The sequence below is a fragment of the Zasmidium cellare genome, assembly GCF_010093935.1.
Source record: "Zasmidium cellare ATCC 36951 unplaced genomic scaffold M409scaffold_7, whole genome shotgun sequence".
Lineage (NCBI taxonomy): Eukaryota > Fungi > Ascomycota > Dothideomycetes > Mycosphaerellales > Mycosphaerellaceae > Zasmidium > Zasmidium cellare.
The window spans coordinates 939,017-964,215 of record NW_022986951.1 but is presented as its reverse complement, the minus strand read 5'-3'; the positions used below and the strand labels follow the sequence as shown (position 1 = coordinate 964,215).

Genomic DNA, 25,199 nt, shown 5'->3' with positions numbered 1-25,199 from the left:
AGCCGCTTTCAATGACGATGGATTTCGACAAGCACGAGCGAGACCACGAGTCAACCGAAGCACTGCTAGACGCGGTAGAGCGTCGAAGAGATAGACCTTGGCAGCGAGGTTCGTTGGGAGTCTGGTCAATCTCAGCGTTTTGCAACGTCGTGCTCTTCTTGCTGTCCCTCGGTATGCTCATGGCATCATTGCGACCCAAGTCAACGATCAACACTCAAGACGCCCTTAGAGTCACATCGATATATACCCCAGTCTTCGAAGACACGGCCATTCGCCTCCAGACCACTCATCTCAATGGCAGTCTGTACCAAGGATCCTCTGTATGGCACGACCTGCCCTCCGACCCTGTTGCCGAAGAAGCCTGGGACCAATTCGAGCACATACGCACCACATCCCTGACAAGCGCACAACTCCTCGCTATGGGCAAAGAACCCTCCACCGTCGCCAAGTACGAAGACAAAATCTGGCACATGGGCGACGATGCGTATGTAGGCACGCTTGACTTCTTCCACCAAGTCCACTGCCTCAACATGCTCCGCAAGGCTGCGTTCGCCGGTAACGCAGCCATGCCGTCCTGGCCGGTCGTCGAGACGATCCATCTGCAGCACTGCACCGGCATGCTAATGCAGCACTTGCTCTGCACAGCGGACGCGGGAATGGTGACATACCAGTGGAGAGAGAACAGTCATATCCCGTATCCAGACTTTGGAGTCAACAGGCAGTGTCGAGATTGGAGGCAACTCGTTGCGTGGAGAGACGAGCACGCCGTGGATTTGGATAAGTACATGGTATACAAGAAGCCCGGGTGGGTCAAGAATGTGCCGTGGTCCTCGGAGGAGGAAACGGAGTTTTTGAGGGAGCTGGACAGGATCATCGAGGAGGAGCGGCGGAAATCTGGGGGCTAGGCGAAAGGAGTCGGGGAAGCTCACTGATGCAGGCGTACCCCCATTTCTTCCTTTTCGGGCTGCTTCTCCTCGACGATTTTGACCGTGGCAGTGCCCAGCGGGCGTTCTTGCGCAAGGTTTCTCACTCTGTCATCTATACTCCACAAACATCCTTCCACGTCGACCACGTCCTGACCGGCAAGCCGCATGGCATCTCCCGCATCGATATTCAAGCGCACCTTGGCCCGAAACACAGAGTCCCTCTGTGCGGACGTTAGCTGGCTGAGATTGTGCTTTCGTTTGCCAGTGTTTATGACACGAAATCCAGGCAGAATGTACCCCTGCCCGATGATGTGGAAGGCGTTTTCGCTGCGCCTGAGGATCAGGACGGGGGAATTGCCAAATCGAATCGAAAGTAGAGGAAGCACGATATCGGAGGCTTTTGTATTGCCAGAGACTATCGCCACAGTGTGATGCTGGTACCGAAGAAGCTTTGGGGGTTTCGATAGCCCTTCCCGGATACATTGATGGAAAGCGCTCATGTACGCGGCTGAGATTCGGTTCTTCAGTTCTGTTGTCTCTGGGGGCGATGCTTCAGCGTACATGATAGGAATCGTCAGAACGCCATCTTCGCCCGCAAGAACATGAGTGCAGCCCGAGTCTCCATTCAATTCGACAACGAGCCGCTCACTTTGCCAAGGGTCGAGTGGCACGTCTGTCTTCTCCTGCCCGCCGTTGCATGTCTGACGCCAGGGAGAAAACATCTCCGTGCACCTTGCGTCGTCTTGTAGTCGCACAAAATGCAGCGTGGCAAATATGGCAAACCACTGATCCAAGTGAGCGATGGCTTCAATCGCTACATCAAACCGTGACTTGATGTAATCCGGTAGAATCGGTGGTTTCGTCCACTTCACCAGAGAAAGGATGCCGTATACGTGATCACGAGGATCCTGGCACTCCCGGTCCCATGTGAAAGAAATGGCCAGGGAAAGACTCCAAGCATGAAGGTGGAACATGGTCTTCAGTATCCAGAGGTGCTGCCACTGTTGTTTGCCGGCGGATTTCCATAGGTGTCTCTTAACTCCATGTCGACCGACTTCTCTCATGAGTTGGAGAAGAAGGTCAACGTCTGTCCACGTCAGGTCGTCTTCCCCTATCAACACGCGGGCGGCACGCTTCGAGGCGGCGATCTCCTGGACGACCCACAGCCTTTTCCAATATCGTCTTCGCGTTAACTTCTGGAAGGCGGCGTTGAGGTTAGCCAATGAATCTTTGTCCATACTTTCAAGGAAAGTCTCCCAATGCTCCCCATTCATGAAATCGCGGAACTTGTTCGAGTCCTCGAAATGGACGGTCGCTAAGCTGGCAGCCCTAGCAGCCTTCGGATCGTGCTTTTTAGCCTTGCGCACAGCATCAACCACCAACTCGCTATCGTCAGCGTGAGGGCCGATACATGCAAGCACGGATTTTGCTTGTATGAAGATCCTTTCCATCAGTTGTATCTGAAAGGCTTTCTCCTCTAGGTCATCTTGGTTGATGCAAAGGGAGTCTATCCAGACATATGGCTGCGTTGGATACTTCATGTGAATCTGCCACAGAGCGTAATAACAATTCTGTCGAACAGACATGACTTTGTCGTTGACGTTCAGCTGCTGGTGTTGCCGTCCATCTCCCCATGTGTAGGACACCGCAAAGTATCCAGGGGCTTCGCTCAAGTCCGATGTGATCAAGTCGACGGTCAAATTGTCATCATCATCTCCTTCGGAAATTCGTAATAGTCGGACTTGTCGGGCTGGCCGCGATAGCGGTTCATGTTGAAACATCGCCAGAGAATCATCACCTGATTGGAGCGTTGTATGCTCCACATCGCTGCAATGGGCCGTTTCTTCTTGGGCATGCATGAGTCGCATACGTTGCAATTGCGACAATAGCAAGTCATACTTGATGAGCGAGACTGGCTCCCCGGACATCTTCGTCGAGGTCAAATGGGGCACGTTGGTGGTGGATCTGGAGACAGCGTCTGCCCACCCGCTCAAGGAGCAACACAATCTAGTCATTGTCTGCACATGCTGTTGGCAGTTGCTCAGCTGCCATGCCTCATGCTGTGGAACACTGCTGAGACCACCAATGATGGCCACTTGCCCCCCTGGCCAGCACTGCGCCCAGCGCTGGGCGTAATCGAAGCTGCGGTTTGGAGCGCGTATCCATCTCAACCCTCCTCAAAAGAATCGTCCTCAATAAAGAGAGGCGCTGCTGCCCTTTCTGATCGATCAACAGCACACGTATCTAGGCGCCGAAGCTTCCCCGGCGGATCATAAGTCTCCAGGTCCACAAAGTCCTGTCCAACGAGACGCATGATATCCGCAATAGCCAGCGTCAGGACCATTTCTACGTCAAATATGGAGCATTTGGCGTTGTTGCTCACGGCACTCCTCCTTGTGGTCTTGAGGATGTCGAAGCTGGGGAGGAAGAAGCCTTGCCCAACAACGTCCATGCCGACGTTGTTTGATCGTAGCACGGCGAAGCATGGAGTTGACTTGAACAGTGGCGAGAGCGGTAGGAGGATGTCGCCAGCTTGGGTTTTGCTGAACGCCATAGCTACGTGGTCGGCGTTGAATCATCTCCAAGCCTTGAAACGAAATCGACGTCAAGACGTCCGCGCCCAAAAAGCGGCCTACAACAGCCCGCCTATACCTTTCTATCTCTACATCAACATACACTTTCCTTTCAACGCTGCTTCAACTCACCTCTTACCCATATATACATAGAGCAGCGAGCCAGCCACGGTCTACAACTTCCTCTTCTCCGAAATCTCCGCGAACGTCTGGATCTGATCGCCGGCTTCGAAGCCCTCCCATCCTTCGAAACCCATCCCGCACTCCGTGCCCTTGCGCATCTCCTGGACGTCCTTCTTGACGTTCTTGAGAGAGTTGATGGTACCTGTTGTCAACATGTTAGCGATGTTCTGCAGTAGGTAGTAGTTGCGTGCGAGGACTGACCTTCATAAACCTTCTCCCCGATCCTCGTGACTCTCACTCTCGCTCCTTTACTCACGACGCCGTTCCGCACCTTGCAACCAGCAATCTTCACCTTCTTTCGTCCACCCACGCCGATTTCGAACTCCATGGCGATTTCGGCTTCGCCGAGTACGCGCTGCGTGACGATTGGTGGAAGCTTGTTTTCGAGAACAGCCTTCACATCATCCAAGACACGGTAGATGATATTGTTCTCCAAGATCTTCACACCGCGATACTCGGCCAAAGCTTTCATGTCAGGATCGTCGGGCAGGTTGAAGGCGATGATGTGCCCTTGAGCTGCGTGTGCAAGGTCGATGTCTGACTCGTGAATGGCGCCGACACCAGAAGAGAGGATCTGCGGCATGATGAGCGGGTTGGACACGGACATGATGTAGGCAGAAACTGCTTCAGCGGAACCAGAGACGTCGGCTTTGATGATGAATGGAACCGTCACCTGACCGGATTGCTGTTCTTCTGCATCGGCTCCGGGGACAGAAGCAGAGATGGAGGCGTCCTCGCGGGATACCGAGGCGACTCTCTTAGCAGCCGCTTCAGCAGCCTTCTCCTTTTCTCGTCGCTCCTGTTCGAGTCGTCGATTCTCGTTGATGGCTTCGGTGTCCTCGGCGATTTTCTCACGCTCTGCCTTCTCGTCGCGGAAATCGACAACGCTCGTGGCCTGCTGCTCGGTCTCGGCTTGCAAGACTTCATCGCCAGCAACAGGCTGATCTCGCCACCCGTCAACCTCAACAGGCATACCAGGACCGACTTGGGGGACCGCAAAGCCACCTTCGTTCCTCAACGTCCTCACACGTGTCCAAGTCTTGCCAGCAACGAGCACGCAACCTGGTTTGAGGGTACCACGGCGCACAAGCACAGTCGCAACACGGCCAGCTTTCTTCGTGGTCGCTTCGAGCACCCAGCCCTCGACAGCTCCATCGGTGTCAGCACGGTGATCAAGAATCTCTGAAAGGGTGACGACGCTCTCCTCAAGCTCATCCATGCCCTTCCCAGTCTTGCCAGAGACGCAAACGACCTGGGTCTCGCCGCCGAAATCTTCAATCTCCACGCCATGTCTGGCAAGATCTTGCTTGCAGCGCTGGATATCTGCCTCCTCTTTGTCAACCTTGTTGATTGCAACAATCATGGGTACACCAGCCGCCTTGGCGTGTTTAAGGGCTTCCAGCGTCTGTGGCTTCACGCTGTCGTCAGCAGCAACGACAAGAATGACAATGTCGGTCACGTTAGCACCTCTTTGACGCATTGCCAAGAAAGCAGCATGTCCGGGAGTGTCAAGGAAGGTGACTGTCTTGCCGCTGCTCGCAAGAGGAACGCTGAAAGCACCGATATGCTGAGTGATTCCACCCGCCTCGCCTGCAGCAACAGAACTCTTGCGCAGGTAGTCGAGTATGGTAGTCTTTCCGTGGTCAACGTGCCCCATGATCGTCACGACGGGTGGTCGCACGGGCAGGGCCTCTTTGTCTTCCGGCTCAGGTTGAGCTTTAAGGTCGCGTTGGTCTTCCTCGCGACCCTCGAAATCGAAGCTGGGCTCAAAGTTGTATTCCATGGCAATCATGCCGCTGATCTCAGAGTTAAGAGTTTTGTTGGGGAAAATGTCATCGTAGCCCAAATCCTCGAGACGCTCCACAAACTGCTCGTAGCGCACGCCAAGTAGCTGCGAAAGTTGCTGTACGCTCGTCCATTCGGGAAGCGTGATGGGTGTTGTTTGGGTGGCCTTTTTAGCTTCCCGCTTCTGTTTGAAGACCTTGTCCTTGGCTTGTCTTGCTGCTGTCTCCTCGGCCTGTCGTGCTGCTTTTCGAGCGCGATACTCTTCGCGGGCGCCTACTTCCTCATCGTTGTCTTCGTCAAAGTCTCTTCTGCCGCCACGGCGGTCTTTCTTCTCCTTAGAAAACCTCGACGACCGATCCAACTCCGTATGGTCTTCCGCGTCTGCCCACCTCTCGCTTCGACGTGACACTCGGGCTTCTTGACGCCGTGATGCCTCTTCACCTTGGACTTTAGGTTGGAAAGGTGTCACGCGAGAATCATGTCCATTCTGTGTTCTGCCATGGGCCCGATTGCCAAATACGTCGTCCCCTTGTCGCTGATTCCTCTCATCACTTCGCACACCAGATTCTGACGCAGAGAAGGGGTTCGACCGTCGGGTTCCATCACCGATGTCACGCTGGCGACGTGACATGTCGTAAGAGTCCGGCGTGTTACCATGCCACACTCTTCGCTCAGGCAGCGTCCTTTGCTCCACGTGCGGCGCTGAAAAGGGATCGTCGTAATTCACGGTCCGTCTCGGACGTCTGGCCTGCTGTTGCACCCGGGGTGATCGTTCGTCCTCGTATGGATCATCAACTATGTGCCGGAGCTGGGCTCTGCCTTGTGAAGTCTGTTGGACCGGACACTCTCTCGCAATATGACCCTTGCCACCACAGAGACGACATGTGGCACTCTGAGGTTGAGTGCATTCCCTAGCAATATGGCCTCTCTCACCGCAGCGGCCACACTTCAATGCGCTTTTGGGCTTTGCTGGGTCAGACAATGGTCTCTCATCACGGGCAGTCGCACCCCGGGCTTGGGCTGACGGTGGCGCATAGGGTCGACTCTGCAGGTGTTCCTCGAACTTGCGATCCACCCAGTCCTCATCATCAAAGAAAGACCTCGACGATTGCGGCGGCGGCGGCGGAGCTGCATGATGCTGTTGCACCTGAGAAGGCCGTGGCGGCTCTGATGTCTTTTTTCGGAGATGCTGCCAATTCCCAGAGTTGTCGACTTCCGTTGGCGAGCTTTCCTCTTGGTACTCGTTGGGGTCGAACGGCAATGTAAGATAGCCGCTGCCAATATATTCTCGTGCTTGAGGCTTAAGGCTCTGTTGGGTGTACTGCAGGGATGGCTGGACAGCTCCAACACTGGCAGTCGGTGTCAAGGGCTGCTCTGGCTCATCTATCGAATCTGATTCCATGCCAAACCCAAAGAATTGAGAGTCGTCCCACGCCGCCCTTGTCGCCTTTGCTGGAATTTGGGGTGGAGCAGGGCTTGCTGGCTGTGGGTTCTTGGTACTAGCTTGCGATCGCTCGTCGTGTGTTTGGGCTGTCTCCGGTGGTTCCTGTATATCAAGAGGACTTTTCTGTCGGTGTGGTTGCGGCTCCTCCGTGGTCTCCAGATCTTCATAGTAGCCAAAGGATCCCAGATTGGACGCAGGAATGAAATCTGGCTCGCTTGACACCGATTCTGCGCTTTGCTGTTGCACCTTTTCAGAAGAGTGTGAGACAGTTGGCGCTTCGTCCTGAAGTGATAATGATCGATAATCTGTTCCGCCACTAGCTTTGTCCAATGGTGGAGGGGGACTCTCGTTGTGGTTCGATTCGGAAAAGATCTCAGAAGGTTGCTGTAGTGTCTCCTCTATTTCTCCTGACGGGGCCTCCGGCCTTTCACCCCTTGGCCTGAACCGCATCATATCAGAACCTTGGCGTCTTTGAATCCGCAACGGCGGATTATCATCTTGTGAGCTTCCCTGCGCATCCCTTACGTCGGCGAATTCTGGAAAATATGGCTCAGGCGTATCTCTTATAGCAGGGTTCCGAATGTCTGCCGCAGTGCCGTAAGATACTGGGAGAGTCTCATTTTCGCTAGCACTCCAATCAGACGCAACAGCAGATTCTGACACCGCTGCAATAGGTGCTGAAGAGTTAAGGAAACTTGGCATTGCCTTCCTTTTGGGTGCACGTTCCGCTTTCGAAGTGCTTGACGGCTCCGTTGATAAAGACTCGTATTGCCGTATTCGGAAGGCAGAGTCTTGGTCAGACCGATTCCTTTCGCCCAGGACAAGTCTTCTGACCGTCGATGGGCTCTCACTGGGATTCGTACGACCGTGGCTTCGGGCTTTCGACTGCTGCCCAGACATGGCCTGTCCCAGCGTCTCGCCTTGTACACCTCCTCTCATCGCAGCTCCCAGAGAAACGCCTCCACTTGAGGCATCCATTCCATCGTCGCTTATATTGCGCCATCCACCTCTTCTCTCGCCTCTTCTCTGCTGGCCTCCACGGACAGCTCCACCAGATCCTCTGGAGGCATTCTGGTCGGCTGCTTGTTGTCTTGCTTCCGTTTCGCGCCATATATGCTCTTGTTTCGATTGCTGAATTCTCGCTTCGTGGTCTCTCTGTGACTGAATTCGTCGAGCTTTCTCTTGTTGTTCGGCAAAGGTGAGGCTTGAGTTGGGATCGAATGCGAATGAAGGAGTGCTGCTATTCGCGGGGCCATGATCGTTCGTCGGGGTCGCGGCTGGGGCATTCTGTCGTAATGGAGTAGCTCTAGTATTAAGGTCTCTCCTGGGGGTAGACTGTATTAAAGGAGCAACTTGAGATGAAGGGACCTGTACTCCGAGTCGACAAGCGCAGAAGATGCAGAGGCTTTGCGCTGAGGACGCCTACAAATTGATTAGCCATTGATTGATCAGCATTGATGGGTTGCTGACCCTCAGAACGCGTAGTCTCCTCATTACAATGTACAATGGACTGATCACACGACGTGAAGTGGTCACCTCAAGAATTCAAGGCCGTCCCTTCCTATTGGGGATGACACCGCGGAGTTCAAGCGTGAATGCCTGAGGCATCACATATCGTCTCGACTTCGATGATGCTTTCGATTCCGACAGATACATCCAACTTCCTCACTTGCTCTCTCCCTGACATATACGCCGTCAAAATGTCTAGACAGGTCAGTAATCTGCCAATACTCCTTTCAACTCCCCTCTAACCCAACACAGCTCATCGCCGCCCATTACGCTCGCATCCTCGCCCGCTGGCCCAAAGACATCCTCCGCCCCGAACGAACTTTCGAACAAAAAGTCCTCCAACCACGCATGCAGAACCCACCTGTCCCATACCGCCCCGAAGAAAAAGAAGTCAACGCAGCATATCTCCTTCTCGACAACACTTTCTCCAAGCAGTTTCCACTGCAGGAGAAGCTGGTCAAGCCGGCGAGCAATCCGGATTACTACGTGAATTTGAAGAAGGAGTTAGAGGAGCTGCCGAATCGATCGTGGCTGAGTAGCTTTGTTAAGAGGTTGCAGAATATGGTGAGGTTGAAATGAGAAAGAGGGCATTGTCGCGTGGATGATCGGGTGGTCGATGTGTGGCTACCATTGATATGGAAGACCTGTTGCCGGAAGCACCATCGCCCGGCTTTCAGAAGACTTGCAATGAGTGACATGGGCACGGCGACCTTTGGAGGATGACACAGTGGACGTTGAAAGCCTAGAGTACCGACCGTGCGAAAACACAGCGCCTCTGGTTATGAAGAATTGCTCGTCGAGCGCCAACGACAGCGATGTCTGCGAACGGCGTTAACAGAGGGTATCCTGGTACTTTCTCAGCGCTGGGACTGTCATGAAACCAGGACACGACATGCGGAACAATACAGATCATCGAAACTCGATCAACTCGATACCGGCCTCTGCCCCATCCCAGTTGACGAGACTGGACTGCGCTCTAGCCCAACAGGCACATAGCAAGATACGCAGTCACGAAGCTACTCTTCGAACTCTCTTCGTTTGTGTCGTCTGAACTTGCCCTGGACCTCATCGGCTTCCTCGACCTGCGCTCGATGCACGTCCGTTAGACGCATCGCCTCGATGACCTCGGACAGACCAGTGTGGCTCACACGAGCCGTCTGGCCCTCACACGTCCCCGCCATTCGTTCCTCGAAGCTACGGACCAATTCTGCTCGAGCGTCCGAGTTTCCAGAGCCGTAGATTTCGTTGGAAGATAGCGTCCGCACAAACTCATCGACTGAAACCGAGAGAAGCTGTTCATTGTCGTCCAACGTAACGAAAGCGTATCGTATCTCCGACTCTGAGGTTCTGAAGGCTTCCTTGTATGGAGCTTCGTGAAGGGCGAGCAATGACCATTCCCCGCACTTCACGGCCTCTGTTACTGGCGGCCTCTCGCAACTGGACAGCCCAGACGTTCTGTACGTGTTGTACAACCGGGCCGGAATTGGTAATAAACGTTTGTCGCGCTGAAGTATTGTCAGTCAATGTCGCTCGAACGAAAGAGTTTCACTATGTACTTACACGAAGAGCGAGATGCTTTGTCGCCGCGTCCTGTCCGGCTCTTGCAAGGCCAATAAATCCCCGCAGGTCGATTATCAACTGACTTGACAAGTCTGCCACAATCTCAGGAAGTTGTTCAAGTACTCGATCCAACGACAGGAGGGAGTCTCTGAGCGTGATGGGAATAACGATCGGTCCCTCCAGCGGACTCATCCCGTTCCATCTACCTGGTGCCTCTGGTGGTGATATCTTAGTCCACGCCAGCTCATCACCGCCTGCGACGCACGGCCTCACAGCGTCGTGGGGCTCCATGGATTGCAGGAAGATTAGCTGCGAGACCGGGAAGCCACTCTCGGTATCGATTGGGTAGTTGGGAAGTCTTTCCTCCCGTCGCTCCGGACTCACGTACATGAGCTCAATGGGAAGGCGATAGAGGCTTGGATGGGAGAACGCAGCCAACTGCTTGCAAGAAATAGCGTCCAAAGCCTCCTGAAGCCCGAGGTTTGGAGTGTCCCCCATGTGCAACTCACGAAGTTTGCCTGTCTGGAGAAGCTCGTGCAAATTGTCAAGAGTAAGATCTGGCATCGGTGGCAGCGAAACAGCGACGCTGTGGTCCAGGCTTTGGATGATGTCCAGCACCTGAGCTGGTTTCAACGTGAAGAACGGCCTGAGATCTACATGTACCTCTGGTGCCTTCTTTAACACACGCGTGAGAAGCGCCACCCCTGATGGCTTCTCCTGAAGTTGCGGCTGCTCGAAAAGCGTTGTGCGAAGCGTATCATCAAAGTCTGGGAGAGAAGCGGCTTCCTCGATCCACGAGAGTTCGTTTGGGTTGCAATCAAGTGCTTTAAAAATCACCTCGCGCATGGTCCTGCCTCTCAAGGAGCCGGTCTCGAAAGGTGTGCCACTGCTAGTGCCACTTGGCTCCGTGCTTCGTGGCCACTTGAGATTCTTGAGTCTGTGAAGAAGCCCTCCGTGGAATTTCAGTGTTGGCCATGCACTTTGCAGAGTTTCAGCATCGATCAGTGGTGACGCAGCGACGTCTTTCGCGATATCTTCGTCTTCGGAAGTAAAGGGGTCCTCCCTATCTCGGTAGATCTTCAAATACTCGATGGCATCCTGTGGAATCATACGCTGGACGGATCCGTCATGCTCGCTCACTGGGAGAGATACAAAGGCATATCGTGGCATGTCCGGATCGGTGATGTCGAGTACCGTAATGCCGTCGTTGTTGTCCCCATCAGTGGGTACGATCGTGATTGGCAACAGCCACTTGTCGCCCGCACCAACGATCAGGCACGTGGCTATGAAGGGGAACAAAAGGTTCATCTCGCGCTCCTGTTGCTTGCGTTAGTCGGGTTTCACTCTCTGAAAACACCGAGAGGCTTCCCTTCACGCCTTCTGCTTCAACCTCTTTCTGCCAGTCAAGCTTCTCAGCTTTTTGGATTTCCTGCTTCACCAGCGAAGCATTGGCGCGGAAGACTTGCATCACCAGCTGGCACCTTGCGATGGCGCCTATGGAATACGACCATTGTTTATGCAGGGCCGCGAGTGTTCGGTAGCGGCCGTCGGCTTTGGCAATCACGTACAGCTGGTGTCGTTGACCCATCTTGGCGATGATGAGGTTGATGGTATGGAACGAATTGATGATGAAGATGCAGTCAAAGACTTTTTATGTGCGATGCTGGCTGCCCCACTTTGGCCAGGCAAGTATGCAGGGTGAAGCGGGTTGTGTCACGTCGCCAGGCTGCATGTCTCCTTCCGTGGTTGGTGGGAGGCAACACTCAGCATTGGAATGCAAAGATTGCGCTTGGGCGTTCTGAGCAGCGGCGAATGCAATTATGGCTCTGATTTGAAATCCAGGGTGTATCATCACACCTGAAGAAGAATAAGTCTGGGTCCGGAGCATGACTTGGTACGGGAGGTGAGGTCAAAATTGAGTTCAGACTTTGGCTTTTCACATGGCACTCGGGAGGCGCGCTGCTTACTTGTGTCCTACCGATACATCAATGTTGCCAAAGACATCGATACCGCCATGAGGCTGCGACCTGGACGCTTCAGCCATTACTACAATACACCCTGCCCACCCAACAGGAGAAATTTCACACATTGCAAGCAGAACGAACGTTCCGGGCGAAACTGATTGAAGAGCATCAGTCGGATCGCGGTTGGACGTGAAGCTACCGAACACGACAAGACAGCCTCGTGCGACGCTGTATGCATCCATTTGCTTCGAACCTATTCCCTTTCGCAAGGTTTGTTTGGCTGAAGCAGCACTCAATGTTGAATAGTGCCCTTGAATGAATGCCTTTTCGCACAGAGCGGAGCTGGTCCTCTCACGCCTGAACCTCAAGATGTACCGACGAGCCTTTCATGGTGGAGGTCCTGAGCGGCATTTCGATGGTTTGCGCCCACAATAAACAGTGCCGACGTCTCGCCAAAGAGCGAACCTGCTCCTATCCCGCCGAAATTTGACTTCACCTCCCCAAGCACGATCCTGGCGCCCGATCAACTTATACGCACTCTCAATATAGCATTAACATTGATCTTTATGCAACTACAACTTCGAATTCGAGAGATGAGGTCCCCTACGAACAACGACAAACTCCCTGTGGTGTCCGAATGAAGTCCGCTGTGAGCTGCTAATGCCGTTGAACGCGGCGACACTGACCTAGCAATCTCCAAGCCTGGTGGCCAATCCTCGGCGATATTGCTCCTCTGAAACATACGCAGTCTTGTGTCGCCGGCTGTACGCATGCATATCTCCCATCGCGGCTGATATACTCGATGCGGGAGGGAGATTTACAACGCGCGGATAAGAAAGATCGCCTAGTCCTGCATGGGTATGGCCGAGAGCGGTCTTCCCTACAGCATGCTCGGCGATGCCTGTCTTGACAATTTGTGTCTGTCCGACATCGTGGTTGCCATGTGCCAACTTCAGAAAGTGGACACAATGTACATGAGCGGGTAAAGCAATCTATGGGAATGCCAACCGCCAGGAACTTCTGCCAGATATATTGATTGGATCATTCGGCTCCTCCACGTGCACGAGCACTACTGTCGGCAATGGGGCCTTGGTCAACCGGAGAACAGTTGGCCCGCATGTCTCCATAAAGAGGGCCGTGTGTTTCGTGCCCCGGAAAGCAAACAGAACCGGCGCACAAGTACCCGCCGGTCCGGTCATCACCCGCTGAGCTTGAAGTGACGGCATGTTGTCCACTGGCACGCCGTCGAAGACCAGCCGACGAAGTCAGGAGGGGTCTCCAGGATGTTGTCGTAACGTTGCCTGCGTTAAGTGCCTGGACCAATTACCTGTCCGTGTATAGTTGGCCAACGCATTTACATCCCTGGACTATTCGAACCCCACAAAGGCCTCTACTTTAGCATTGCCGGTAGACCATGATGCCAATGCAGGAATCCACCAAGAGAGCGCGACAAGGGACAAAGAGGTACTTCCCTCAGCAAACTTCGACAAGCATCCCTATCCTTCACACACCCGCGGACTGAGCATGGCAGACTATATCACCAACAAAGTTAGCGAGGAGCGACAGCGGTGGACCAAACGAGACTCACGAAGTCCGATCGAGAACGGCATGGATATGTTGAGGTTACTGGAATATCCGCAGCTTCTTGGAAAGACGTACCTCGATCATGCCGGAACGACAGTGTGTAGAACGTTCTCGTGGACATTGATCTCACGCTCTGCTGACTTGGCATCGTAGATATGGGCAAAGTCTCTCACCACCGAGTTCGCACAGCTCATGACAGAAGACCTTTTTGGAAATCCCCACTCAGAATCAACACCCTCAAAGCTATCAGACGCCCGAGTAGAGCTCGCAAGAGAAAAAGCACTGAGCTTCTTCAATGCCGATCCAGAAGAATGGGACCTCGTCTTCGTCGCCAACGCAACCGCGGCTATCAAGCTTGTTCACGATTGCTTCCGAGACCATGCAGCAGAAACAGGGAGGAATTGGTGGTACGGCTATCAAAAAGATGCGCACACGTCCGTCGTTGGGGTTCGAGAAGGCACGCGCATGCATAGGTGCTTCAGAAGTGATCGCGAGGTGGACCTGTGGATCGACAGCAAAGGCCTTGGTGGAGCTGCGCCTCATGATGTTGGTCTTTTCGCGTACCCAGCACAATCCAATATGAACGGTAGGTGATTACCCTTGGATTGGTACGTGGCGTGCTCTCAAGCCGAAAGAACAGTTGCTGATGCGTTGAAGGCCCGCTCGCATTCGAGACCGCGTCAAAGCCGATGTCTATACTCTCCTGGATGCTGCCGCGTACGTCTCAACGACTCAGCTCGATCTCTCGAACGTCAACTCCGCGCCTGATTTCGTTTCCGTCTCTTTCTACAAGATCTTCGGGTTCCCCAATCTCGGTGCTCTCCTCGTCAAAAAATCCGCCTCTAAACCCCTCATGAGTCGCAAGTTCTTCGGCGGCGGCACTGTTGAAATGGTCATCGCGGTGAATGACGCATGGCACTCAAAGAAGAAGACGCTCCACAGCCGACTAGAAGACGGCACGTTACCCTTCACGGCAATATTTGCTCTCGACCTGGCAATCGACATTCATCGTAGATTATATGGCCAAGCTCCGATGAAGTACATTTCGATGCACACCTGCCGACTCAGTAAGATGCTGTACGACCAGCTCATCGCGCTGCGGCATTCGAACAATGTCCCGGTGGTGAGGGTGTACAAGGATCCCAGCTCAATCTATGGCGAGTCGCATCTTCAGGGTGCGACCATCGCATTCAACATCCAAAAGGCGTCTGGTGGTCTGGTTTCGTTCGTCGATGTCGAGAAAGAAGCGGATCGTCGAGGCATTTATGTGCGGAGCGGGTCGCTGTGCAATCCGGGTGGTTTGGCTACCCACCTCCAGTGGTCACCGAGGGAGCTGAAGGACGCCTACGAGGAAGGCCACAGATGCTCCGAGCCGTTCTCAGAGTTGTTCGGCAAAGCCATCGGCGTCGTCCGTGTCAGCCTTGGAGCGATGAGCAACGAAGACGACTGCGAGCATCTCGTTCAGTTCATCAAAGAGACGTACGTCGATCGAACATATGCAGAGGGCGGTCCCATCGTTTTGCCCGAGTTCATTGATCCACCGAGGACGCCGAAGACCCCTAGCAGCCTCTCACCAAGCCGGAAGGAAGTGACTGCATGCGTCCTGCAAGTCTCTGAGCGAGAAGTCGTAACAGAAAACCGCAACCAGCAACAACAACGTACCCCCAAGAAGTTGAAGAAGCAAGAGACCTTCGGCAAGCCCGCCTTGGGCCTGCTCTCACCACCACCACCAATATCAGAATGGCCCACAGCAGAAAGCCGAAGCCCCAGTTTCCAAGAGAAGAGCCTGAGCACCAAGAGTAGTTCCAGCAGAATCAAAAGGTTCCGGAGAAGTATGATGGAGGTGCTGCACGCGCACAAGGCGCATTAGTTATATAGCCTCCTTCGCCAGGAAGACTATGATTCAGAGCTTGGGCGGTGACAGGGCCGGGCTAAGTATGCCTGTGCTAGGCCGCTAGACAGGGGCGGGGAGAGCACGCAATATGTGTATGACTTTGACGACATTCGAAGGATAGATGGTACCAGTTTGATAGACGGGGTTGTGGATAGACTAGAGTAGGAGTTTCGTCGATAGGTGCGGGATAGAAGTGCTTGGTCTCATTTTGTTTGACGGCGGCTTCATTTACTTACATTGCCCCGGTAAGCACAATCACATTCAGCTCAAAGTCTCTTGGCATCACTTATCAATGTGGAACAGGGCCTCTGCACATATGGCTGAAGTCGCGAGTATGGCACATAGCCTTTCGTGAATGCGATCCTTCCGAGGTCAGCTACGGATGTTGGCCGAGGTCGAAGTAGGCGTAGCTATAACAATACTCGCGTTTGCTCGGGAACATGAAAATGCAGCATTTCAAGCATTCTGCACATCGATGAACGTCCAAACTTCTCACAGTACTTTCTTTCGATCGCTGGCATTTCATAATTTCAGGGGTAACTTCAGAGTTTGAGAACGAGTATCTACTCGCAAGGCTACAAAAATGGCGACCATAACCGAAGAAATCACGACGAGTGAAGAAATCACCGTCGTCGGCAAGACCGATCGTGCTTCCAAGTTCCAACGCCCTCAGTTCGGCGAGGCAAGCTCAAGTGTCATTGAAACCGCCCCTGAATCCATCAACGACCAGACTTCAACCCACGACGACGAAGCAGAAGAAGAACCCCCAGAAGAAGAATACCCCCACGGCCCAAAGCTCTGGCTTACAGTCCTCACCATCTCGGCCGTCCTCATCCTCGGCGCCCTCGACATCAACATCGTCGCGACAGCTGTCCCCTCCATCACAAACGAATTCCACACATCCGCAGACGTAGGCTGGTACAGCTCCGCGTTCCGCCTCACAACCTGCGCGTTCCAGTTCATGTTCGGAAAACTGTACAAGTTCTTCCGCGTGAAGAAGGTCTTCATGGCCTCGAATGCGGCGTTTCTGTTCAGCTCGATCATCTGTGCCACGGCGACGAGCTCGGCGATGTTTATCGTTGGGAGGGCGATCTCGGGAGTGGGCTTCGCGGGGATTCTGTCGGGATTGAATGCGTTCCATGTGTTCCCGCCGAGGCGGAGGCCGATGTTTATAGGGTTTATGTGTGCTCTCGAGAGTGTGGCGATTGTGAGTGCCCCCATCGTGGGCGGTGCGTTGACGCAGAGTCTGGGGTGGCGGTGGTGCTTTTGGATTAATCTTCCTGTGGCGGGAGTTGCGCTGTTGATTTCATTTTTCTGTTTGCAGGATCCTATCTTGGTCAGGGAGGATCTTGAACTGCCGTTGAAGGAGAAGATCTTCCAGCTGGACCTTGTGAGCAACGCGGTCTTCATCCCGGGTCTGACATGTCTCTTCATTGCTCTCTCCTGGGCCGGCGTGAAATATCCCTGGTCTGACGGGCGAGTCGTCGGCCTCCTCGTCACCTTCGGAGTCTGCATGACCGCATTCCTGTACAATCAACACCGACGAGGCGACCGCGCCGCCCTACCACTGCGTTTGTTCAAACACAGGAGCATCATCGGCGGCTTCATCTTCAGCAGCGGCGTCAACAGCGTCCTGAACGTCTTCTCGTACTACCTCCCAACCTACTACCAGGTCGTCCGCGACTATGCTCCCGCAAAAGCCGGCTTCATGATGATCCCGATCACCGTCGGCGATAGCATTGGAGCGGTTCTCTTGGGCTTGGGGACCAGCTTATGGGGATACTACACTCCTTTCATGCTCGTGGCATCCATCGGCATGCCGATCTTCGCCGGCCTGATATCGACTTTCGATCCAGCTACCATCTCGGCAAAGCTCATCCTCTACTCTGGCGCCGTGGGTCTCACCACAGGAATTGGATACATGGGACCCAACCATGCCACTCGCACGGTCCTCAAACCAGAAGACGCATCGCTCGGCACATCCATCATCCTGTTCGGCGGCAACTTCGGCCCAGCGCTATTCATTGCAGTGGCCCAAGTCATCTTCAGCAACCAGCTTTCTGCGAATCTGAAGGTTTCCATGCCTGGGACGACCGCTCCGGGACTCGATAGCAGTGGTCTTCATGGAATTTTGGATAGTCTTCCCCCGGCGCAGCGAGCGGATGCGGTTGCGGCGGTGAGTAAAAGTCTTTCGCAGACGTGGTATCTTGCTGTTGCGTTGGGAGGAGCGACGTTGATCGGGAGTGCGTTGATGGAGTGGAGGTCTGTTAAGCAGAAGAAGGCGTGATCGGTCAAGCTTGCAAAGTTCGTGTCTTGAAGAACTCTGGCCGTTACAATATTTGTAGCTCGATCTGCATGATACGTATTCAGCATATGACCATCTTAGACGTCAAGTGTCACTGCACTCGACGCTCTCCCTCTCAAGATTGAACCCCGTTCACCACATTCGTACGCCCCTGCCGCCATTCCTCTAGCTTCTGCTCTGTATTCGTCCACTCATCATACTTGTGACAATAATCCAACAGCCCAAAGAGCGCACTGGGAGGAGGTCGACCCTTGTCCTCATCAAGTCCATTCAACCTGGTTTGCTCCTGGACGTAGTCAACCCTTTCTCTTCGGATGCTGTCGTACAACTTCATCAATTCAGGCACATCCGAGGCCGGCGTGCCGAACTGAAGAACAGTTGCAACTGAGATAGCGTCTTCGATCGCTTGTGCGGCGCCTTGACCGAGGACTAGCGAGTGTCAGTCGACATGAAAACGTCTTTCAGGAAAAGGTGACAACTCACATGGCAGGAACGGATGAGCTGCATCGCCAATCAATGCCAATCGTCCCGCATTCCAGCTCTTCAACTGATCCATATCGACCAACTGCCAAACTTTCAAGTCCTCGTCCGCATAACTCAACAACTTCCTCGCTGAAGGGTAGAAACTTGCGAACCCACTCATCATCTTCGCCTTGTTACCTTGCTGATCCCAGTCTAGAACGCCCACAACGTCAGCTTTACCTCTCATCACGCACCTGTGAACAACTCACCATCACCCCGACCCTCCGTCTGGTCATCCGGCAAGAAAACCGCCATGTTAACCTCCGTATTGCTCCTACAAGGATACGCCACAAACTTGCGATCATTCGCGAGCACATCCAAAAAATACCCATCCTCCTCCACCAAGGCCCTCGTCTCCTCATCCCTTTTCAAGACCTCCCGATCCACAAGAAAGCGATAACAGCTCTTCCCCCAAGGCCTCAGCACCGCGCTGGAGTCCACACTCTTGCGGGCGATGGAATTATTCCCATCCGCGCCGACGATCGCATCACTCTCAAACACCTCCCCATTTTCCAACACCACCTTCCCAGCTTCAGCATCGACCTCCACAATCCTCACACCCAAACGTAAATCCACCGCCCTCCCCTCCCCCTTCTCCTCAGTAACCAACCTCTTCAACTCCGCATGCAAATCCACCCGATGCACAAGCAACCAAGGATTCTGCCACTGCCTACTAACCCCCTCCAACCCCATCTTATTCCTCACCTCGCCGGTCGGACCGACGATCGAAAGCACGCCCTCGCAGAGATTCGCGCCTGTCGAAGGCGGATCCCAGCCGAGACGCATGAGGTGCCCGGAGCAGTTGGGGCCTACGTACATTGCGGCGCCGGTCTCTTGGTGGAAGGTGGATTTCTCCAGGAGGGTGACGGTGTGGCCATTGCGGCGGAGGGCGAGGGCGCAGGTGAGGCCGGCGATGCCCGCGCCGATGATTGTGATGCGGAGGGGTGGTGGGGTGGTCATCTTGAGCGGTGGTGAAGGAAGGGGGGAGAACAATGAGAGAACATCAGGATGAAGGAAGACATCAGACATAAAGGAAACACAATCACCACCTACCGCCCTCTCGCCAAAGCACAGCACGTTCACGTAACCCTCCTCGCTTCAGTCTCGTCTCGTCTCAGCCGCGCGACAGCAGCCTCCATCGAGATACTTCTCGCAGTGTCTCCAAATCAAGCAAGCCCGAGCGCCCGAAAAGGGGAAACGAGTACGTCCATAGTGAGCCAGCTGATCGCTCGGCTATCAATCACATCGCCAGCTTAGCGAGTACGCAGAAGGGTGTAAAGTATGCCAATCATGGTACAGACAAGCCGAGAGAGAACGTCTCAAGTAAGACCCAGCAAAGCTGCGGCAAGCATTCCCCCAAAGCGTAGCAGAGCAGGGTCCTTCCTGTCCACGCAGGATTTCGTTCTACCAAGGGCTCGTAAGGCTGCATTCATTCAGCTCAACCGTACCGTCGTATCACTCTCACTCACAGAGTCGTGTATGGGCTCGTTAGCAGCCACAATACCTATGAAATCCTTCCGTAGGGCTGAGGCTGATACGCAAAAAGTGCGAGAAGTGAGGCCGAGAAGAAAAGCTTGGCATTGATACTGTTCAGCCCCCATAAACCCTGAAAGAACCCCGGACATCATCACCTTCAGTGGCCAGGTTTACTTCTGACTTCGTTCCCAAACAACGCCTGCGTCACAATCGTATCGACAATCCTTTTAAGGCCGACTATGCGGCTGCATTCTGTACACGGGGGACGATGTAATCTTTGTTTTCAATCGCGACAGATTTCGTCATGTGGTTCACTGGGAAAACCTATCAGCACTGACTCGAGAGTATTACCACGACCGGGACGAACATACCTTTGAAAACACCAACAAGCCGTGATGCAAGCTCAAACATGTTGTTGCGCAAAGAGATGACGATGAATTGGGCATTCTTCGTCCTCTCCTTGATGTAAGCCGCCACAATGCTGACATTTCGGAAATCCAAGGCGGCGTCAATCTCATCCATGACATACAAGGGCGTAGGCTTGTAATGGTGCAACGCAAAGACTAGTGCCAGGGATGAGAGGGTCTTCTCGCCACCAGATAGATTGCCAATGTTCTTCCAACTCTTCTTGGGCGGCATGACAGAGAATAGGATCCCCTCTGAGAATGGATCGAGAGAGTCGACGAGCTCGAGCTCAGCATTACCACCCATGGTGATCATCTGGTACATTTCCTTCAGTCGAAGCGAGATGGTCGAGAAGCCCTCCATGAAACCTTCAAGTCGTAGACGGCGGAGTTCGTCGGTGCGCTTCTTGGCCGTATCACGAGCAGTCAGGGCAGAGTTGAGGTCTTCAAGTCTGCTGTTGTACTCGTTGACGCGACGTCGGTACTCTGACAAGACGGACAACTCAACATGTTGAGAGGTGCGCTCCTCGAGAGACGCAATTTGTGCCTTGAGATCGTCTTTATCCAGGTCCTCGAGCTCGTCGCGGGAGAGTTCAGGCACTGGCTCGGGCTCCTTCTCCTCCCCTTCTTCACTGACGTTCTGGAGCGTGAGCTTGCTCAGCTTCTCCTGCCAATGTCTCTGTTGCTTCTGATTGTGCGCGAGATGCTTCTGGTTCTCCTCCAGCTGATTTCGCATCTCGACCTCTGCACCTCTCGTCTGGTTGAGCTCTGCGGTTGCTTCATCGATCTGCTTCTTGAGTTCCTCCAACTCAGTCTGCTTCTCATCAAGCGCAACCTTGGCCTCCTCTTCCTGTCTCCTTATCTCAGACGAGCCGGTGTTTTGTGACCTGCCATCCTGCTCAACCTTCTCAAGCTCGATGGCAATCTTTTCGAGGTCTTTCTCAGCGTCTGCGAGTGCCTTTTCGTGCTTCGCTCGAGCTTTCTCGGCCTTCGTCTTGGATACTTCGGCGGTGCTCAGTCGGTCATTGAGAGCGTCAATCTGCTCTTTGAGCCCATCAACCTTTGCTTTCTGAGTTCGCAACTTGACACCACCAATCTCCATGATTTTGTCTTGAAGCTCCTTGATTTCAGCCTCGATGCCCTCTGTCTCTGATTGGAGCTTTGCAACCTCTTCCTCCATGGTGGCGATGCTCTTCTCGAGACTAGATAGCTTGCTCTTGTCGGATTTCGCTGTCTGTTGCTCGGCCGACAGTTCCTGGATGCGCTTCTGAGAATCTTCAATATTGCGATCAATGCTGCCAAGTTCGAGTCCAAGCTTCTGCACCTGAGTATCAAGCTTGGGAAGTTGGCCTTGAAGTTCTTTGACATGGCTCTCAAGTTCGTGGTGTTGTTGCTGAAGAGAAGCGTACTCTTCCTCAAGGCCGTCACGGTCCACCTCGAGCCTCGAGACTTGCTCCTTGGTGGTGTCGGAAGCGACCTTGGAAGACATGGCACCCTTTGCGACCCTGTTGCCACCACCACTCATGACACCGGACTTATCAATGAGCTTGCCTTCCAAGCTGACCACACGCCAGCGCTTTGCACCATACGCGACACGGTCGGCTTGCTGAGAGTCATTCGCTACCAACGTATTCTGCAGTACACTGTGGAAGGCTGGTCGGAAGCGCTCATGCTTGCTCCTGACCAAGTCGAAGAGACGAGGGCAATTGTCCGGAGTCTCGATTGCGGACAGATCACGCTTCGGTAGCTTGTCGAGGCATATGAAGTTGGCACGGCCGAGATTGTTCTTGCGCAGGTATTCGATGCACTGCTGAGCACACTCAACTGTCTCGACGACCATGTTGTCGAGCGAGGGGCAGGCTGTGGAGATCGCAATGTCGTACTTGGCGTCGATTGCACCCAGATTGCCCAGGCGTCCATGGAAACCCTCGACACGCCCGGAATCCTTGAGACGAGTGAGGCCAGCAAGGACATTGCCTTGACTCTGTGTCGCCGACAAGCTTGCTCGTGCTTCATCTGCCTTTTGCCTAGCATTCGATAGCTTTGATTTCAGAGCAGGTTCTTTCGCTGCCACATCGTCGAGCTTCTTCTGAGCGTTTTGGGCTTCTTTCTCAGCTGCCTTGCGCTGCTTCTTGCACTCTTCAATCTCCGCAGCCTTTGCTTCCCGCTTCTCCTGAAGGTCTGCGATCTTAGCCTCCACGTCAGCAATTGCCGTGGCACCGGCATTCTCTCGCTCTCGCAGAATATCCAATTCGCTCTGCGCGACGGCGATCGAAGATTGCTTGTCATTTATCTTGGCGTTCCATGGTTCAAGTTGCTTCTGTTTCGCAGCAATCTCGTCACTGATGCCTTGAGTCTTGCCTTTCAGTGATTCACGAATCTTGGCCAACTCCTGATCTTCTGCCTGCATCTCCTGTTCGATGTCCTCTATTTCGCCAGAGAGCCGTTCGATGTCCGCTGTAGCTTGCGTAGCCAGAGTGTCTGATTGGGAGATCTCAAATGTAGATGTATCGCGAGTCTTCTCGAGCTTCTTCTGCTTATTCTTGTGATGTTTCTTCTGCTCTTCGAACTTGACGGCTTGCTTCTCGAGATCGTTGGCTTGCTTTGTCAGGGCCTGCGTTTCTTTGGCCATCTTCTCGTAGGTCTTGGACTCAGCCTTGTGCTGCTTTTCCATTGCCTTGATCTCTTCCTCGGCCCCGTTGTGCCTGTTCAACTCATCGTTGAGCTGTTCCTGAATTTGACCGATAGCCTCCTCTGAGACTTGAATGTTGTCACCACATTCCGCAACGTAAATCTGGTACAAAGCAGACTTCTTGGAAGCCAAGTCGTTCTCATCACGAAGATACGCGAGAGCCTTGTCTTTCTTGCTCTCCAAGCCATTCTTCTCCTTTTCGACATGCTGTACCCGATTGCTCTTTTCTGAACAGACTTCGTTTAGAGCCTCAGTCTCGGTTGCAGCTTCTTCGATGGGCGTCTTGTACTTTGATGTACCAATGATGTCCTCAAGGTATTCCAGCAATCCATCGTCATGTTCGTTCGCGGCCTTGGGCTTCATTTGGGCGATTGATTCGACTTCACCCTGCAGAATCAAGAATCGCTTATGGTCCAAGTCAATGCCACGGTCCTTGAGGAGTGTCGTCACGGTCGTGAAATCCGAGTTCTTGCCGTTGATATAGTATTTGCTACTGTTGTTTTTGAAAGCCCGTCGAGAGACAACCAGCTGCGAGTCTGGGACGACCGTGGATTCGCCATTAGATTCATCCATGACCATCTGGAAATGGACTTCAACCTCGCAGTAGTCAAGGTCTGGGTACTGCGCGCTGTTGTGGATCAGGGCCGAGATCTTGCCTTGTCGCATCTTACTCGCACGGAAACCGAAGACAAAGAGCAGCGAGTCGATGACATTGCTCTTGCCAGAACCATTTGGTCCAACCACGGAAGAGAACGATGCATGGAAAGGACCGACCTCCTGCCGTCCAGCATATGACTTGAAGTTGGTCAAAATGAGGTATGTGATGGTCATTCTTGGCTTTGCTTCGGCGGGTTCTTGTGTTTGCGGCACGCCGATTGCTCTCTTTCGAACGACAATATCCATTGGCCTCTCTAGCTTGGTGATGTTGGGATCAATCTTCTTCACTTCCACTCTTGACTCTGTCCTGGGAGCTTCTGGAACATCGGTCATGTCAATATCGAGATCGTCTTCCATCTTGGTTGGCGTGTTGTTGTGAGATGCTTTCGGAGTCTCTGGGTTCTCTGTCGCATCTGGGGCGTCCTCGCCAGGTGTCTGATTTCGCGATGTTGGTCTCGGCGTTTGCTCGTTGATGGCTGATTCGGTGATATCTGTCAATGGTGTTCCTTGCCGCAAGGTCGGTGATCTCGGCTCTGGGGAGGCGGTTGGTTGCGGTGTGGGAAGGCTGGGTTCGAGCTCTGGCGCATCAGGTGCTATAGAAACGCGCGAGGCCCTACTCTTACGCGCGGCTCGTGCATCCTTGACACTGCGTCTCTTTGGCGCTGCCTTCTTCGCGGGGGACGATGGCTCGTCTGCTACGCTCTCGGGAGGAGGGCTAAAGACCTGGGAAGGCTCAATTGACGCTTCAGATTCATCAGCTTTCGTCCGTCGGCCGTTCGTAGTCCTGCGTCGCGGAGTGGCATCTCCTGCAGTCTTCCGCCTTGGCGATCTCGCGCTCTTCGGCGCAGGTGTGAACTCCTCTTCATCGTCTTCGTCCTGTGCCTGGCTAGCGACACTGTTTTCGACATCTGAGTCGTCTTCGTCCAGAACGACCTTTCTCCGGGACGCCGCTCGTCGCGACGGTCTTACAGGCGACTCTGCAGACATTTTGGGCGGTGGGGTTGCTGCGGTGGTGAGTTGAGGGTGGTGTTGCAGAGTAAGACTTGCCAGTGTTTACACTCGTCAACAAACGGCTAGCGCGACGTGCGCCTTCCCTGCTCGCGATTTCCCCACGCCTGTCACGTGCGTGGAGCGTTTCTTCAGACCAGCAGCGGCAGCAAAGCTTGAATCCTGCTTTCCCGACGGTTGGATTGCCCTTGCATGCATAATTTCCAGCCTCGACTCGGCACATCCTCGACACTGCCGCACAACCCAGACCCATTTTCGACAGCGAGACCTCCAATGCCACTCTACCGACATCGCCCGCATATCGCGGACTGCTGATGGTCGGCTGACTCTGCCGAATCGTTTAGAGACCGATCGCGTCGCTGCGATGAAGCCGAATTTGACGTCAGATTCGGAAGATGCGGAAGGTTTTTTGGTCGGGCGCGCGCTTTTGCTTCGCTGACTGATGCGCCTGAGCCGTTAGATTGTTGTGCAGAAGACAGCCATTCCCGGACTTAATGCCCTGCGCTTCTCCCTGTCCTGTGCCAACTGCATGAATTGTTCTGCATCAATTCTGCCTTGGTTTGAGTGACGGCATCTTCTCCTTCAACACAAAGTCCACCCTTCGCGCCTGAGCGTTCTGAGCGTCCTGTTTCTGCGATTCCCATTTAGCCAACTTTCTCGCGAGAGCAGCTACAAACGCGAGCCGAACAAGAACATTGCCGCATTCTTCGAAC

The 25,199-nt window shown here is 53.8% G+C and overlaps 10 protein-coding genes across 10 annotated transcripts; 4 read left to right on the top strand and 6 right to left on the bottom strand.

Moving 5' to 3' along the window:
* Positions 1-17: 17 nt before the first annotated feature.
* M409DRAFT_19527 (uncharacterized protein) lies at positions 18-905 on the top strand (the record flags this gene model as incomplete). Its single annotated transcript, XM_033804982.1, has 1 exon — positions 18-905. The coding sequence occupies one exon, from the start codon at positions 18-20 to the stop codon at positions 903-905; it is 888 nt and encodes a 295-aa protein (XP_033671602.1).
* Positions 906-1,113: 208 nt separating this feature from the next.
* On the bottom strand, positions 1,114-2,854 carry M409DRAFT_19526 (uncharacterized protein; the record flags this gene model as incomplete). The annotated part of the gene is made up of 2 exons (XM_033804981.1): positions 1,114-1,147; positions 1,224-2,854. 2 exons carry the CDS (start codon positions 2,852-2,854, stop codon positions 1,114-1,116), a joined length of 1,665 nt encoding a protein of 554 aa, XP_033671601.1.
* A 239-nt stretch (positions 2,855-3,093) lies between these two features.
* Positions 3,094-3,480, bottom strand: M409DRAFT_19525 (uncharacterized protein; the record flags this gene model as incomplete). The annotated part of the gene is made up of 1 exon (XM_033804980.1): positions 3,094-3,480. The coding sequence occupies one exon, from the start codon at positions 3,478-3,480 to the stop codon at positions 3,094-3,096; it is 387 nt and encodes a 128-aa protein (XP_033671600.1).
* A 192-nt stretch (positions 3,481-3,672) lies between these two features.
* Positions 3,673-5,339, bottom strand: M409DRAFT_64339 (uncharacterized protein; the record flags this gene model as incomplete). Its single annotated transcript, XM_033816029.1, has 2 exons — positions 3,673-3,824; positions 3,884-5,339. 2 exons carry the CDS (start codon positions 5,337-5,339, stop codon positions 3,673-3,675), a joined length of 1,608 nt encoding a protein of 535 aa, XP_033671599.1.
* A 3,272-nt stretch (positions 5,340-8,611) lies between these two features.
* Positions 8,612-8,999, top strand: M409DRAFT_64338 (uncharacterized protein; the record flags this gene model as incomplete). The annotated part of the gene is made up of 2 exons (XM_033816028.1): positions 8,612-8,623; positions 8,673-8,999. The coding sequence occupies 2 exons, from the start codon at positions 8,612-8,614 to the stop codon at positions 8,997-8,999; spliced, it is 339 nt and encodes a 112-aa protein (XP_033671598.1).
* A 437-nt stretch (positions 9,000-9,436) lies between these two features.
* Positions 9,437-11,568, bottom strand: M409DRAFT_51705 (uncharacterized protein; the record flags this gene model as incomplete). The annotated part of the gene is made up of 3 exons (XM_033811877.1): positions 9,437-9,925; positions 9,981-11,297; positions 11,338-11,568. The coding sequence occupies 3 exons, from the start codon at positions 11,566-11,568 to the stop codon at positions 9,437-9,439; spliced, it is 2,037 nt and encodes a 678-aa protein (XP_033671597.1).
* Positions 11,569-13,468: 1,900 nt separating this feature from the next.
* On the top strand, positions 13,469-15,398 carry M409DRAFT_19521 (uncharacterized protein; the record flags this gene model as incomplete). Its single annotated transcript, XM_033804979.1, has 3 exons — positions 13,469-13,624; positions 13,682-14,118; positions 14,186-15,398. The coding sequence occupies 3 exons, from the start codon at positions 13,469-13,471 to the stop codon at positions 15,396-15,398; spliced, it is 1,806 nt and encodes a 601-aa protein (XP_033671596.1).
* Positions 15,399-16,005: 607 nt separating this feature from the next.
* M409DRAFT_64336 (uncharacterized protein) lies at positions 16,006-17,709 on the top strand (the record flags this gene model as incomplete). The annotated part of the gene is made up of 2 exons (XM_033816027.1): positions 16,006-16,114; positions 16,193-17,709. The coding sequence occupies 2 exons, from the start codon at positions 16,006-16,008 to the stop codon at positions 17,707-17,709; spliced, it is 1,626 nt and encodes a 541-aa protein (XP_033671595.1).
* Positions 17,710-17,921: 212 nt separating this feature from the next.
* On the bottom strand, positions 17,922-19,209 carry M409DRAFT_51702 (uncharacterized protein; the record flags this gene model as incomplete). The annotated part of the gene is made up of 4 exons (XM_033811876.1): positions 17,922-17,926; positions 17,962-18,156; positions 18,211-18,402; positions 18,459-19,209. 4 exons carry the CDS (start codon positions 19,207-19,209, stop codon positions 17,922-17,924), a joined length of 1,143 nt encoding a protein of 380 aa, XP_033671594.1.
* Positions 19,210-19,962: 753 nt separating this feature from the next.
* M409DRAFT_19518 (uncharacterized protein) lies at positions 19,963-24,465 on the bottom strand (the record flags this gene model as incomplete). Its single annotated transcript, XM_033804978.1, has 2 exons — positions 19,963-20,039; positions 20,097-24,465. 2 exons carry the CDS (start codon positions 24,463-24,465, stop codon positions 19,963-19,965), a joined length of 4,446 nt encoding a protein of 1,481 aa, XP_033671593.1.
* Between the last annotated feature and the right edge of the window lie 734 nt (positions 24,466-25,199).